Below are 15470 nucleotides of genomic sequence, written 5' to 3'. Positions count from 1 at the left end.
AGGAACAACATTCTGACAACATTATCTAATTTAAGTTCAAATTACTGTACAAATTACTGTACAAAGTGTATGTACCTTTGCTTCAAGATAAAACTATCATTCTGGAGTAGTTTACTTCCAACTAATAACAACGGGGACATGAATAAGCAGATATACGTTAAAAATAAATATTAAATTGCCATAATAACAGATTTTCTCTTATATTTTGTGCCCACCAACGTTTATACCCCCCTGGACCTGAACAAAATGAAGGACCTACGAATGCACAAACAAACATTCCCGGGGGAAATATAGAATTTCGTTACTCATAAAACGTCATGGTCCATTTGGACCAATCAGCGATGAGGTTATATGAAAGAAACAAATCTTGCAGAGCAAATGTTAAATGATAAAAGATTAAGAATCTGGAAATATGTAATTATGTATTGACTATTGATTTGAAACGCAACAGACACTATCTAATACACGATATATCTTTGTTTACGTTGGCGAGAAATGAAGTCAAAGAGAGAAGCGTCTACATATTGGTTTAGAGTTCATGACTGATCAAACAAGAGAGGAAAAAACCGACTTAAGGATCGGCATTGCACTGTGCCACTTTAGAATATGGGTAATATGACATGTTGTATGCCTCATTCTGCCAGCGATCATAACTTTGATAGAAACGCTATTTACTCACCGAAACGTGGCGATGCAAGTAACCTAGATTTACCCCACATCAGCGAGCGAGAAGGGTGGTTATCGCTTATTTTGTGGCCTTCACATTCGAATTTATATAATGCTTCTATGGTTGGTGTTGTCATACAATAGCCTGTTTTTAAGTGCAGGAAACAGGGCCGGCTACACATAGCTATAAAGCATTAATGCATTTTTTTCAAGATCTGAGCAACCACCAAGGAACGTTATTTATGCAAAGGTCTATAAAATTTTTAGGTGAGTTTATATATCATACAAATATTACACATTAGGAATTGAAATACACTTACTTTGAAGTTGATTGGGTTTTTTATTAATTTGTCTACCTGCTTTGTAGCTAATTAAATTGCCTGTAAATTATGGCTGCCCTAATCAGCATGTATGAGTACATTACACAGTAGATTGAGAAGTTATTTAAAGTGTATTTCCGTCCTTTCTTCTCTTATGTTTGACACATATATATAGTTCATACTGTTTGTTAATTGCATTTATCCAATCACTAACTGGAGTCGAGTTAATTCATCATTGTCTGTGTCATACAATGACATATTAATTTAATTATGTTTGTGTGTGTGTGCAACTCTAAATGGACTGTTGGTTTTGTCTCAGTATTCACTACTGTATAACAATATATGTTATACTTAAAGAAATCTGTCTTAAAAAGATTTGTCTGTCTTTTGAGGGGTGCCTTGTCTGACATAATTTAAATTACAGAAGTCTGTATTAGAAAGAGGTCTGTGTTAGAAAGACATAATTGCCTCTCTGAGGAAGACATCTGCCTTTGTTAGAAATATCGGTCTTGAAATGCTTTCTGTCTTAGAGAGATGTCTATCATAAACAGGTGTCTATCCAGTAACTGTGCTATGGTTTTTCACTAGGGAGGGGATATTTACGTGGAAAACGGGCAATTTCCATGAATGTTGATCTTCGTCGGAAGCAGAATGGTGAAGTATGTAATCTCAAAAGCATCTAAATAGAACCAAATATTGAAAAACTTTGCACTCACAAACTTTACTTTTTAGGTATATTATAATCCAAGACTTTCAAAAAAGTGCAGCTCATGTTCAACAATTTTCCTTGATGATAGCACAGTTAGTCAGCCTAATTTGAAATCAATGGTTAAATGGTGAGGATTGTATTGCTTACTAACAATATTATACACTATTCCATGAATGCCATCAGAATGCCATCAGGATATCTTTGAATGCAATATTGAACTAATGTTTGTGTGTGTGTTTTTTTTTCAAGTGTCTCTGTTGCAGTCTATTTTCTAATAAAATACAGGTAAGAGGATGATATGGTACATTTTCTGATTTATATACTGACTTGAAAATACAAATTGTTGAGAACCCTTTTTATTCTGAGAAACGTGTAATATGATACTCAATGTTTTTGTCATTGCTTCTTTAGGGATGCGGAAACTAGAACACTTGATATTTTTGATGAAAAACGACATCCATTAACGGTATGCCAGACCTTAGATTTATGTTAATCTTTTGGACTATTCATTGAATACTCGCTCTTTCTAAGTGCTGAACTACAGGTCTCTATTTCAGCGGGAATATGTAACAGATGATTATGATGTGGTGGACCCAACACAAAGACAGATTTATAAATTTATAAAAACACTGTTCCATGCTGCACAATTAACTGCAGAATGTGCAATAATAACATTGGTAGGACACAGAATAATGCTGTGATTTTAATTATTATTCTTTGTACTTTGTGATGGTCAATGGAATGTGTCTGATCAACTCTCCTTCATCCCTCATCATGCACCCACATGATGTATGACCATTCATATACCACCATGTATGTGTCCACCATGTCACATCTTATCTTTTCATTATACATCATTTACCAGTTCTCCTTCATTTCGGCTTATTACTTGTCCATATGATCCTAGCATAGCTTCTGAATCTCCATAATTACCACCTTGCATCTTCGTGTCTCTTCAAATGTCTGTGATGAGCTCTCTTTCATCTATTCTCATTGCTTGCCCTTGTCAACTTTCCCTCCCTCCCATTACCTTCTCTACAATATTTCACACCTCTAATCTTCTTCTGATTCCTTTACCCAATATCCCTGCCCTGCTCTTCTATCATATGACTAATCTCAACATCACTCTATCATCTTCTTTGTGACGTCTACCATCTCTAATCTTCTTCTAATCTTCTTCCAATCTCTTCATTCATCACTTCTGACCAACTCTTCTAATGTGACTATACCATATCAACCTTGCTTCCTTTATCATCTATGCAATGTTCACCACCTCTTAACTACTTCATCTCATGGTATCTCTGACTACCTCTCCTTTATCTGTTCTGCATCCTTATCATCTAAACCTTGCTTCCCTCGTCTTTCCTGAGATGTCTACCACCTCACACCATCTCATCTCTTTATTCTTCATCTTATCTGCTACCACATTGGATATCTTCATCACTTCTAAACTGCTCTTCAAATAAAAGGTGAAGTGAAACTACAAGTAGAAACAAGTGAATAGAAACAAAGATTGTTTTATTGTTTATTCTATATTGTTCATTCTAGATATACTTGGAGAGATTACTAACATACGCTGAGATTGATATATATCCAGGAAACTGGAAAAGGATAGTTCTTGGTGCTATATTACTTTCTTCAAAAGTTTGGGATGATCAAGCCGGTAAATTTCTTTCGGGCTGGTTGCCCAGTAAATTCTAGGTTTAACATGTCTTCGAGTCCAAAGCCCTGTTCCAACGGAACCAACATTGTTGATCTAACATCATCCAACAATTTTCAAATAACGTTATTTCATATAACCTGTGTCACTTCAATCCTAAAGGCTAGGATTTCAACTTGGATGAATCTTATTGAGTATTCAAAAAACCCTTAAGAAATAAACAGTTCGTCAAGACGTTTTGTCAAAGTTGCCTGATATTGTGCCAACATTGTTGGGTCTGTTTAAACGGGCCTTAAGTGGACTGAATAATATCTCGAGAATCAGTGATTCACGTTTGTAAAGGACGCCGAAAAGTTAACGAGAAATTAATCTTGTGATGTTGACGTTGCTACTCAGAGTATTCATCACAATATTCATTTCATATATACACCTGAGTCTTTGCACTATTATCATGCGAAAAAGCTTTGGAACTTTTACCGACTATCATTCTCATATTTCAAGGTCTTATAGTGAAGTGAATTAATTGAATTATCTCTCTTCTAGTTTGGAATGTGGACTATTGTCAAATACTAAAAGATATAACAGTCGAAGATATGTAAGTGTGTTATTTTATGTAACTGTCTTAATGGTTTTTGCATTCACCTATCCCGTATCTACTGCATTGCAAACAAGTTGTTTTCAATCAGAAAATTGATCCAAAGAATTGCATTGAAGGCTGAAGGGGGAAGAAAGCTTCAACCCATATTGCTGGCAATGGTTCCGACCGAGAACCTCGAAGACAAAAACTTTTTTCCCCGGATTCAGCTTTGCCTTTGTCTTTGATGATAACTTTTCTGAGTTGAAGCTATTGTCGAGGAATAAGCGTTCGTGACATCAATGATTTCTATGTTCTTAGGAATGAATTAGAAAGATCGTTTTTGGAATTTCTTCAGTTCAATATCAACGTGCCTTCAAGCGTGTATGCGAAATACTATTTTGATCTAAGGTCGTTGGCTGAGGAAAACGAACTGGCTTTTCCACTGGAGCCATTGAGTAGAGAAAGAGCGAAAAAACTCGAGGTGAATTGTTTTCTATCTTCTGATATGTTTCATTCCTTTGGGAAACGCAAAGTTGTTTAACTTAAGAGAGCATGGAGCCTAAGCTTAGAAACTCCGCATGTATAAGGCTTAAAAACTATGTTTCTACTTTTTAACCTTAGCCCTTAGGAGAACATGGCTGTGTCAGTGTGTGTTCACTAGCGAGTTTGGTAACCCATTCATTTTTATTTCAGGCAATTTCAAGTATCTGTGACAACAACCTAACAGACTTGTCTTTACCAAATCTAAAAAGAACTTCAAGTCTCGATGCAATGACGTCGAAACGATCTAGCATGGCCATACTGTCATGACACTGATTGTGCACAGTATTCGGCTCGTACTCGTAAACGGTCGCCTGCGAAGGTGGACCCGAGAGGCCTTGAATCGTAGCGCGTCGGATGAGACCGTGTTAGCTTAGTCGGTGGATAAATTTAAGAGCATAGTCATAAATTTCAAATCTTGTTACATATATCAAGGTATATTATACGGTAATTCAAAGAAATGAAAATGACCGACTTCGCTAACCCGCGAGCTGAACCTGAAGAGTTTTAGCACGGTTTTCGTATGAGATATAATATAATATGGGTATAATGTGCTTGCTGGCTGCAACAAGCTTACCAAATTGGTCTCAGGAGATAGTTTTAATATTTTACTGTGTGAATACACGCGAGAAAAACGCTTTAAGACATTGTAATAACTGAAAATTTTTTCAACAAAATATGTCCCTAATTATTAGTGGCATTATAGCTGTGAGAAGTCACAGTACATCATGAAAATAAAATGAAAATAAACTCTAGGTTGAGTTCTGTATTTCTGAACCGTTCTGAAGTAACTTATTTCGACCTATATCTCAATAGCACAAAATCCAATTTTATCGGATCCAATGTACTTCTGATGTATGGAATTACATAATTATTGATAAAGCAGGACGGCATTGACTTCAATTGATTTGCTACCTAAGTCAATAGTCTATATTCCGTACACTGGAAAAGAATTGGATGCGCTAAAATTGGTTGGTGTGATACATAATAAGGGAACACGTCCTATTGTCATGCATGGCCAAAACCCTAAGAAGATAGAATATCTGCTTGCATTGAATGCTTTCTCGCAGATTATGTTATCTGCCCCATATGTAAACGCTATTTATTACACCAAGACAAGCAAGTGATTTTTGCTCCTGCGGAATGAGAATCGACTCAAGGAACGGAGGAAGTTAACGTGGATTTGTTAAAAATTAATTAAAAGATGCTATGGAACAGCATGGCAAAATGAATAAAGGCGGTTATCTCCTTAGTATGAAGGGGACTTTACATGAAAGAAATTAAGAATGAACAATATCTTTGAAACATCATTTGCGCCTATCTCATACCCCTTTTTCAATTAACGCTGCGCCTGAATGTATACATGTATTCAGGTTGCCGTAATACATCATATATTAGTGAACTTAAGCAAGTGACGTTTTTAACAACAGAAACGGCATGAGTAACGTCAAAAGACTGGGTCAAGGATTGTGATTAGTGGAAAACAAAAACTTTACTTCCGGTCAACGTACGTGTTGTCAAAAACGTCACTTGCTTAAGTTCACTATTATTAACGACTTATTACGCACGAATAGACCACCTGTTTCTTGAGAGTAAAATACTAAAGTACGAGGCCGCCAATAAGTTTTTAAAGAGGAGTTTCTAAAGTGAACGCAAGGACTAGTCTATTGGGCGCTATTACTGTTTCCCCAACGATAGGGTCTTAGTTAGAGAAAAGGGTGGGAGGGCCTCCAGCCTCCACAAGATTAGAAAGAATGGGGTAATAAGTTGGACAATTTGTACTTGAAGTCATGAAACCTTTACTATAAAATCATTCGTCTGCCCCATGAAAATTTCTGGCAATCCTAAAACGAGTCCGATTTTACAGCAAACACTAGTTATGCAAAAAGGTTTCCCACAAGCTGTATAAATAGTGAATGATTCTTGCGAATTATGCTACCAACGAAAATAGCTAGTTAAAATTTTGCTAATTCACGCGATGAGAAGAATAAATGTAGAATTAAATATTAGTGTGGTCGATCAAGGTCGATGATGGTCGATCAAGGTCAATGAAATGTTGTTTTGTATTCGAGTAATTGTTCTGTCTTAGAAAAAACTATTTTTATTAAGTATACAACATTATTTACATTAATTTCAAATTTTTTAAGCATGTGTACACATTTCATGCCGAAAATACATATGAATTTCAGCCATGCCGTTCTGGTCATAATTAAACAAAAGATTTGCATAATACGAACATGTAAATTTCTAATCAAAAACATCGCTACATCGTGCTGTGCCGAATTCCTTAAAAAAGAAAATTAATTAACACATCTCATTTTGAAAACTTTCTTAATGATATTCGGGTGGTGTAGAATCCAATCAGCTTTAAAAACTGTGTGAAATTGTAATCAACAACATTTGGGAAGGCTTGTTTGTGTTAGGTATATTCACTACTTAATGACGTCAGATCCTATTTATCCTATAATATATAATACTTCATAATTCATTACATGTTTAAAACTTCGCCTTTTAACGTCCATCCCACTTGGCTGGGTAAACATGTTATCGGCTGAGCACAAAATTTAAAACAACATAGGATACGTTGAGTTTTGAATCAAAACTATCAAGAAAAGGTGCGTATTTTTAATATTACATGTATGTTTAGGCTAACGCAAAGATAACCTCTCACGTTAAGGAGGTACTTTGGATAAGTATAACAGTACATATATTGAATATTGAACTTGTTTTCTGCTAATATGCCCCAAAAAGATCAAGCACATCTCTATAACGACATATTATTGTGTTATTATTGTATTTAGAGCATCTCATTTTTTCCCCCTGATAATATGCCTGATAATGTATTCTGAAATTAAATATAATTGGTATACAGCTCCACGATTTAATCTTTTATTAATAATTGTCGACGAACACAACGCGAAAAACTCACGAATAAGATAAGATAAACTTGTTATTTTGGCAAAACATTGCAGCTATTCTTTTTCTGATGTGATTTCGAGCGAAAGAACAGCACAGGCAAAAACAGTTAAAACTGAATGGCGAAACGGCGAGAAACTCTATTTTTATACGAAATTATAGCCTTTTTGAGCACTGGACTAGGAAACGAAGGGTTCGCGTTCGACTACCACGGCTATGGCTTGGTGTCCGACAATATATCTAGAATCGCATGCCCACTGATGCTACATTAGGAAAAAAAATGACTACAATCTTCGCTCGCGTGTGTTCATTTGTTCACGCCTTCCACCGCATCAATTTTTAATTATTTTCATGCAACTAGAATGACATGAACTTATATATTATAGAAGTTCCTATCATCTTGTGTGTATAAGTAATCAAATTCTATTTTTTGCTCACATTAAAGAAATATACACCCGTCGTGCAGGGACTCGCCGGCGGGTCTGATCTTTTACAAATTCATAAGTACGAGTGTCTAATAAAGCTAGTGATGAATTCATTAATGAATATTGAAAAAAACATTGATCTAACCGATGTCAGCATAGATCACTAAAGCCCGTTTTCCACTCCGAATTTATTCGCGCGACGCGAAGCGATATTTGAAATCCGGTGATGTGATTGTTTTGCGAAAAAAATCGCCACGAAAAAAAGTAGAATCGCTTTCTACTTTTTATCTGTTCGCGCGAATAAATTCGCGTAGTGGAGAACGGACTTAAGACAATGATTGCAATCAAACATGACGATTAACGGAACTAAAGCAGCCTCTTAAAATAAATCAGACCCGGAAAATGAAAATCCCCCAAGGAAAATCCTGATCACGGTGGGTCACGATCTGAGGATAATCTTTCTTTCAACTTCTTGATAATAGAAAGTCCATTGTGAATTTCCAAACAAAATGGGGAAGGATTCAAACAGTTCTTCCAGAGTACTTGATGGGATACCCGAACCTTTGCCGGATTGGAACGAAGATCCAGAAGTTTGGAAATGGGCGTTGCCTGTACACAGTTACGTCTTTGGAATAACCTTTTTCTTCATCGCCGTCTACGGGGTTTACAATCTGGTCAAGCTTTGCAAAAGCAAGATGAAAAACTCGAGAAATTACTTCGTTGCAATAACAGGGTTGGTTTGTTTTCTAGGCTTCACCCGTGCTGTGGTGTTGCTAGGCGACCCTTACTCCACGCGGAGACCTTTCGCATTGACCCCGGGCTATGGACTGCTGTTATTCAGCTTGGGTTACCCTTGTCTTACATCCGGGTTCTTTCTCATCAACTGGTCATTGGTCGAGGTCACGAAACTGCAGTTGCTACCGTCCCGCATTCACAAGCGCAAAGTTCTGGCACTAGTTTTGGTGATACACTTCGTGGTGGTGATAACGTTTGATATGATATTTGTATACTTCTCACAGACGCATATATTCCTCTTCATCTGTCGTTCCTTCTTCGTGGTCTGGGGCATACTACTCTTTGGTGGTTTCATTGTAGCCTCGATTAGACTCCAAAATCAAGTGAGACAAACTCTTAGGAATCTCACAGTCACCGGTAATGAAACCCCGGTCGCTCGCGGTCAAAGTAACAACGAGAAAAACGCGAGACCGGCTCGCTTCCAAGAAGCTCGCACCAGGAAAGTGATGAAAATCGCGCGACGTGCGGCCGCCACAGGCCTCCTGATTTGCTGCACGCAGATTTATGCCCTCTGGGAGTTCTACGTGTTCTACAACAACGACGTCGTCCCGAAAGCATGGCCTTGGTGGGGCTACCAGACGTCTTTTCGATGTGTTGAATTATTCATGGTTAGTCAAATGTTTCTCATCATCCGCCCAAAGAAATAATTTGGTTGTGTTCGTCGGTTGCTATATATACGTCATATACACACACATCTGCTTCTTCACGCCTGAAGCCTTGAATCAGTCTGGCGCAGCGCAATCGACTAGGCTCTTGATAGGACAATGACCATTGGCTAACCGCTCCAAGTTTTACGCATTTTACTTACTTACGACTAATAAATATACTATATATAGAAATAGACGATGTCCGTGTGGGGTTAGGTGCTCGAACATTCCTATGATAGTAGTTATCTACTTTCAAATTCTACGACTTAGGTGACAGTCTCTTTTTCACGTGACGACCGTGTGTTTGGTGATCGTTTGGTATTATATAGCGATAATAAAACATTCTTTTTTGATAGTGTGAATAAAATATACTAACAAATGCTGTAACCTAGCTATTTCAAAAAAATGCATATAGAAAACCTTTTATAGAAGCAAGACCCATAGCTTAGTGGAGTAGTCCGTCTATTTGTTCTTTCAGTAGGATTCATAATGCCATGCATGCATATAATATATAAACGCTACAATCGACGAGATAAATCGTTGTCAATTGTGTTTTCCGAGCTTGTAAACAAACCTTATAGCGCTCTTTTCCGTTGAGTCACTCGCTTGGCTGCGATTCTTTCTTCATTTGCTCCGATTCTTTCTTCATTTGCTCCATCATAGCTCTAAAATAGATAGCGCAGATGTGTATTCGAATTGAATACTACAATAAAACAAGATATCTCCACTAACTTTGCTATGCTAACCTATACTGCAGGCATGGCAGAGCTGTCTTCACGATTTATTTTGTATATTTTTGTACGAGTTATTAGGCCACATATCTCGGTTCAAATAAAGAACAATGGAGGAACTCGTTCGAGGCAAATTAATTTGCAGAAAAACTTCTATCGCAGATCATGCATCAAGTTAATGCATACGAGCAGAATTTTTCGGTTTATAAAATACGAAGAAGAATATTATATCTGCTTACGTTAGTTTTTTCAAGATAGACTCTGCGGTTTCTTTTTCCGAACTCAATCAGTGAAAATATACATACGTTGTTGAATATTTTCCATTCAGACTGGTTGGTTTCAAGGGGTATTATGTAAAGGTCCCGTGTTATGCAGTTCAATTTTTCTTGCAACTTGCAATGCAAATATGGAATTCTACTTTTAAAAGATGTAAATCGGCGAAAAGTCTTTAAAGTGTAACTTTGAGAAACGTCCATGAAGTGTACTAAACACAAAAGTTTCGTACTTGCCAAATTTATATCTCTCAAAAATTGTATTGCACGTTGCATGAAAAAATTTCACCGCGTAACAGGGCCTCAATAAATTTCGTTATATGAAGTGCATGGGGGAGAAATATGACAGTTACATCGAGCTTATAATACTTACGTGAGACTAGTAAATTTTTCATTAATACTTTGCATAAGTTCTTCTTTAACAGTTTCCAAAGGATCTTTTTCCTTTCCTCTGTCTGTCTTGAGAACTCTTTTCATCGCCTCTCTAAAAACAGGAAATTCGCGTGTTCTTGCTCCGCCGAATTCTTATTATAAGGTATATAGATTGGGACGCACATTGAGGTAATTTATACGGGAAAGATAAGTCAAAGTCCGGGTGATCTCACGCTCATAATTTAGGCAATCATTCAGCGTTCGGAAAGGTTGTTGAAGTTGAAATCTAATCTGCAGTATTTAATCGACTATATTTTAAACTAGTCGAAATTTTGTGATTACGTTTATTTACAAGAACTACAGCTCTGACCGAAATAAAAAGTATATTTCACAATATATCGAGTTGTTTCAACCGAGAAATGGATTTTTATAGTTTTATTTGGTCCCAGTCTTTTCCCGTCATTCCACGTCCCTTGAATTTCATGCTATCCATTCTTGAATCAATACCATACCTCACGCTGCCAATTTTCTCCTCGTCTGTCTCCCAAGGATGTCGCCCTTCTGTGCTCTCCAACATTTCTTTAAAAAAAATACAAAAAATGGCATGCAAGTTATAATACTCCTCATTAGTTTACATCTCTCAAAAGTACAATTGTATCGTTTAACCAGTGAATTGTAATATAACCTGGAACGCTAACTTGGCCGCCATCTTTGTAGCCAAATTTGAAGCCGGGTAGTTTTTCTGAGTTTTTGAACATTTGAGAGAGACAGACGTTGAGAGAAATTATCTAGGAATGTCAAGAACTATGTAAAATACATTCATTTGCTAATTTTTATAAAAATTGAACGAAAAACAGAGCCAAAAACTCTTCAATTTTTGGCTTCAGCCAAGTATTACGCTGAACTATAGAAGTTAGCGTTCCAGGTTTTACAGTTCACTGCGATTACCACTGTAGCATGGCCTCTGCAAAATGTTTTATGATCAGATACCTTCCGCTAATTCTTCGTCCGTCATTTTGGCACCCGGTTCGTATGTATTCTCTCGGTAATTCTTTTAAAGAAAAATTGTTCGACTTAATGAAACTTACCGTGATATAGCTGTTGGTTTGAGATTGCGTTGCGCATTACCGCATGACATGCAAGGAAAGTCAGGGTTTCCACGATACATTAGGAAAATGCCTTAACGAAACCTATACGACTATAGAGGGAGGGGGAAGGGATGCTTTTCACATTACATCAAGGGAAAGATTATAGATTACTACAGTTTATAGATTACTCCTCCCTACCGACGAGAAAAGCATTCTGGTAATAAATTATGATTGTGGCAACACGATAAACCTAAAGGTTTTGCACCTCTGCGTGCTTACCCATCTCTCAAATCTACTGTACTCCAAACGAGTGACAATACGCATGATATCGGCTGCGTACTGAATTCTCGCCGTCTTTCTTGCTTCGGCGTACGTGAAGCCGAATTGTGCAATGAGAATATTGAGCAACATCACCGTCAATACTCCCATGTAGACCAGGAGAACAACACTCGCTAACCAGCTAAAAAACCCCAGAGAACCATCGTCACTATAAACAGCTTTACATAACTGGCTGGGGCCGGTTGTCCGAAAGGCGTTTAGCTTAAAACGGCGGATAAGCCAAAGCTTAAAAATACTCTAATGGATCTTGTGAATGACTGAACCTGCATCTTATGCATTTAATATGTACTACATCTATTGACAATTAAACTATTTACATCGAAATATTTCAGCTCAGTTGTTTAAAAAGTAGATAATTTTGTTTTCCATTTTGAACTTATCCACCGTTTAGGCTCAACGCCTTTCGAACAACCGCCCATGTTGGATTACTATTAAAAATACGATACAAAATACAAATTTGATTCTTATCAAATATGGTATAACGACTGCCTTGAAGACAAGGATATTTTAGAGAATATTTGATATAGATAAGTGTAGCAAATTACCCGAACTTTTTCTCATCGTCCTCTTCCAGTGTTCCTTGTCCAACAAGAGCTTTGAAGCCACCCAACATTATCGAGGAAAAGCTATAATTTGGTTAAAAGGAAGGATATAGACCGAATGATGTACGGATGGATCGTTTGAGGTAATGGAGGATTGTTTGAGGTAAGGATGAGGTCGAAATGAAGAAAAGGTGGTTTGATTGAGAATACAACATCGTATGAAAACATACCTGTACGAATCCTGGGTACCGTCGACTTTCAGAGCCAAAAACATTGTTCCACAAAATCCAATAAATATCACAGCAAAGAACAGCATAAAACGTTTGACATCTTCCATGATCATTTTCACAATCGTTGTAGTGTAAAGACCAGTGATTCTATAAGGATAAAACAGTTTGAGGTTTAACGATGCTTGACTAATAATCAACAACATTCCTGCCACCCTATTTTTTAAGGTCTTCTGAATGCACAACACCTTTGATTATGAGAAACTGTATACAACAGACTACGGGTAGGGTTACGAATAATAAATTGTAAGAAGAATACAAACGTTTACCTTGAAACATTGGAATATTTAAAGAGGTGTATGAAGCACAGAAGATAACCAATCGCAGCTGTGAGCCATTGAGAATTCGATTCAACAAAACGAAGTGGAATAACAAAGAGGATAAAAATGATCATGCTCAATATATTGATGCAATTGAAAAAATCAAAATAACGGCTTTTCTCTCTGTAAAGAAAAAATTTGTTAAACAACGACAAGTCACAAAACGCAATTGACAGTAAAGTCATCTGGCACAGAATACCAACTTACAGGTAGGAGCTGGGCACGCATTCTGAGCCAAAATAGTTACAAAAGTCACAGTGGAGACAATCAAGTTATTCAAGTAATCAACTGTATCAATACCACTGACCTATATTAGATAGTTCATATTATGGTCTAATATAGGTCAGTGATCAATACCTAACCAGTGCCAGTGGTAATTGAATTTATCGTGTTTGACTGGAAAGCTAAAGTAGTGGCGCTGATTTCGAAGTCCGACAGGTTCACGAAAGACAGTGAATGTAGAAACTTTTCAGACATTTAGACAAACCTTGCTATTTCAAATGTCATCTGAACGAACTGGACCATTAAGAAAATGATGCTACAGATTTCACAGAGCGCTCGAAATATATCAGCAGGGCCTTCGTATCTCGTTGGATGGTCACGGGTAGAGCCGTAGATGAGAGCAAATGACAATACCGTGAAGAATAATGCATACAACGCAGCCTCAAAACTAGGAAATAACAGGAGATGTACGTCAGCGGTGAAAGGAAGAGATGCACAAAAGATGAGCGTATAATACAAACAGATTAAACTATGGTATCTGGCTGATAAATATTTTGTACGGTGTACATTAGGCAATGGTATGAAATAATCAAGAAATGTTGCTTTAACATACAGCAGACATGGATCTACCATGGAGAAGGAGAGCAGGTGCACCCCTGGTATGAGGGGAGGGGGGGGAGGGGTGCAAGGGGATGGGTCCAATTTTTAGGATTTTTCAAAAAAGCATACATTCTAATGTTTCTTATTACAGCTCAACTGCTTGCACCACACTCCATGGCTACAAACAGGCCTGCACACCCCCCCCCTTCCAACAATACCACACTGGATCGACCTCAAACTTACCAAAACCACCAGAAGCCAAATTTTTTCCATTTTTTTACCGCTAACATCCGAACAACTGGATGCTGAACAGCTTCCTGTGATATGAAATGATAGTTTAATGAAATTTCATGTGTATGGATGGAAGGGTGTGAAGTGACGGGATGGAAAATAAAATTACTATCCACAGACATGGTATAGGCAGCCTATTAATATTATGTTATTATGAATTTTGGAGGCGTAATCTCAGCATAGTAATATAGATTTATTCTCCATTCACATATATATGCAATTGAAGATTGCTTTGTGTTCATGCAAGTTGTGAATTCAGCCAATTTTAGTGGAGCAAAGGGGGGCTACAAATGGCTGATGGATGGAGGGCCCCCAATGGTTGTGTTATGCCACTGAATTTAGCAATTAGCACTGCTTGTCATGGTTCAGATTAGTCTCAACTTTAAGACCTCAGTAGCTAGGTCAAGCAGATTGACTAATATACACCTTATCATCTGTACTGCAATCAGCAATATGTCGAAGGCACGATACAGATTCTTTGTTGAAATTTGAATCATCATCAGGCACATTTCCATTATCATCAGTTTCAAGAATGTGATAATAGAAATCATAGTCCAAGGGATCATTTGGAACACTTTCTAATGCTTTTGTAATGTCATTCCTGTTTCCACTTTCTTCTCGATCTTCACGGTTCGGAAGGTATGGCCAAACAGGATCGATCAATTTGTTTAATACTGCTGTAACTGTTTTCTAGAACAGTAATGGGATTAAATCAAGTCAAATCTCTTGTTGGCAGAGGTTTTAGTAGTTGACAGAAATGGATATATAAATCATGCAGTGGCATAGCCAGCCTGGCAATTTTGTTCCACTATGTAAATATCAAGTTATTATAATTACTTGTGTCTTTAGAAATTCATCGTTTTTACAGTCTATGAAAACCAAAATATTAGTATAACCAGATAAATTGTCAGGCAGGCAACGCTACAGAATCCAGTGATGCAACTAGGTCATGTTAAAGTTGGGGATCAATCCAGTCACCTTGTCTCAGGCTTGATTGCAGGTTGGGTTTGAACTTTGAGAGGTTCATAACACAAAATGCAACATGTACCTTCATTTTAGGATCACGATGACCGATGATCTCTCCAAAACTAGGGTCCTTTGGTTTTTACCCTTACTGTGCAGAAACAGCTGTTGGACACTTTTAAAAAACA

General features: G+C 37.2%; 3 protein-coding genes across 5 annotated transcripts; 2 read left to right on the top strand and 1 right to left on the bottom strand.

Moving 5' to 3' along the window:
• The first annotated feature begins 386 nt into the window (after positions 1 to 386).
• LOC114525840 (cyclin-Y-like protein 1) lies at positions 387 to 5621 on the top strand. The gene is made up of 11 exons (XM_028547286.1): positions 387 to 733; positions 880 to 933; positions 1575 to 1645; positions 1719 to 1822; positions 1945 to 1980; positions 2107 to 2161; positions 2253 to 2372; positions 3244 to 3358; positions 3899 to 3950; positions 4251 to 4413; positions 4626 to 5621. The coding sequence occupies exons 1-11, from the start codon at positions 607 to 609 to the stop codon at positions 4740 to 4742; spliced, it is 1014 nt and encodes a 337-aa protein (XP_028403087.1). The 5' UTR covers positions 387 to 606; the 3' UTR covers positions 4743 to 5621.
• A 647-nt stretch (positions 5622 to 6268) lies between these two features.
• LOC114525838 (transient receptor potential cation channel subfamily V member 5-like) lies at positions 6269 to 15419 on the bottom strand. Of its 3 annotated transcripts, none has more exons than XM_028547284.1 (13): positions 15368 to 15419; positions 14746 to 15009; positions 14272 to 14345; positions 13694 to 13876; positions 13156 to 13329; positions 12830 to 12976; positions 12603 to 12683; positions 11998 to 12178; positions 11621 to 11681; positions 11143 to 11209; positions 10632 to 10742; positions 9830 to 9920; positions 6269 to 6758 (listed from the first exon to the last, which is right to left on the bottom strand). In XM_028547284.1, the coding sequence occupies exons 1-12, from the start codon at positions 15371 to 15373 to the stop codon at positions 9854 to 9856; spliced, it is 1416 nt and encodes a 471-aa protein (XP_028403085.1). In that variant the 5' UTR covers positions 15374 to 15419; the 3' UTR covers positions 6269 to 6758; positions 9830 to 9853. The 3 variants fall into 3 exon arrangements, with proteins under 3 accessions (XP_028403085.1, XP_028403086.1, XP_028403084.1); XM_028547285.1 differs by lacking the exon at positions 6269 to 6758 and adding an exon at positions 7081 to 7236; XM_028547283.1 differs by lacking the exon at positions 6269 to 6758 and having other exon boundaries at positions 9669 to 9920.
• On the top strand, positions 7012 to 9582 carry LOC114525841. The gene is made up of 2 exons (XM_028547287.1): positions 7012 to 7087; positions 8296 to 9582. The coding sequence occupies exon 2, from the start codon at positions 8323 to 8325 to the stop codon at positions 9253 to 9255; it is 933 nt and encodes a 310-aa protein (XP_028403088.1). The 5' UTR covers positions 7012 to 7087; positions 8296 to 8322; the 3' UTR covers positions 9256 to 9582.
• Positions 15420 to 15470: the final 51 nt, after the last annotated feature.

The sequence above is a fragment of the Dendronephthya gigantea genome, unplaced genomic scaffold (genome assembly GCF_004324835.1).
Source record: "Dendronephthya gigantea isolate DGI-Jeju-01 unplaced genomic scaffold, DenGig_1.0 000035F, whole genome shotgun sequence".
Lineage (NCBI taxonomy): Eukaryota > Metazoa > Cnidaria > Anthozoa > Malacalcyonacea > Nephtheidae > Dendronephthya > Dendronephthya gigantea.
The sequence above is the reverse complement of the archived record's forward strand: the minus strand, read 5'-3'. Positions and strand labels throughout refer to the sequence as shown.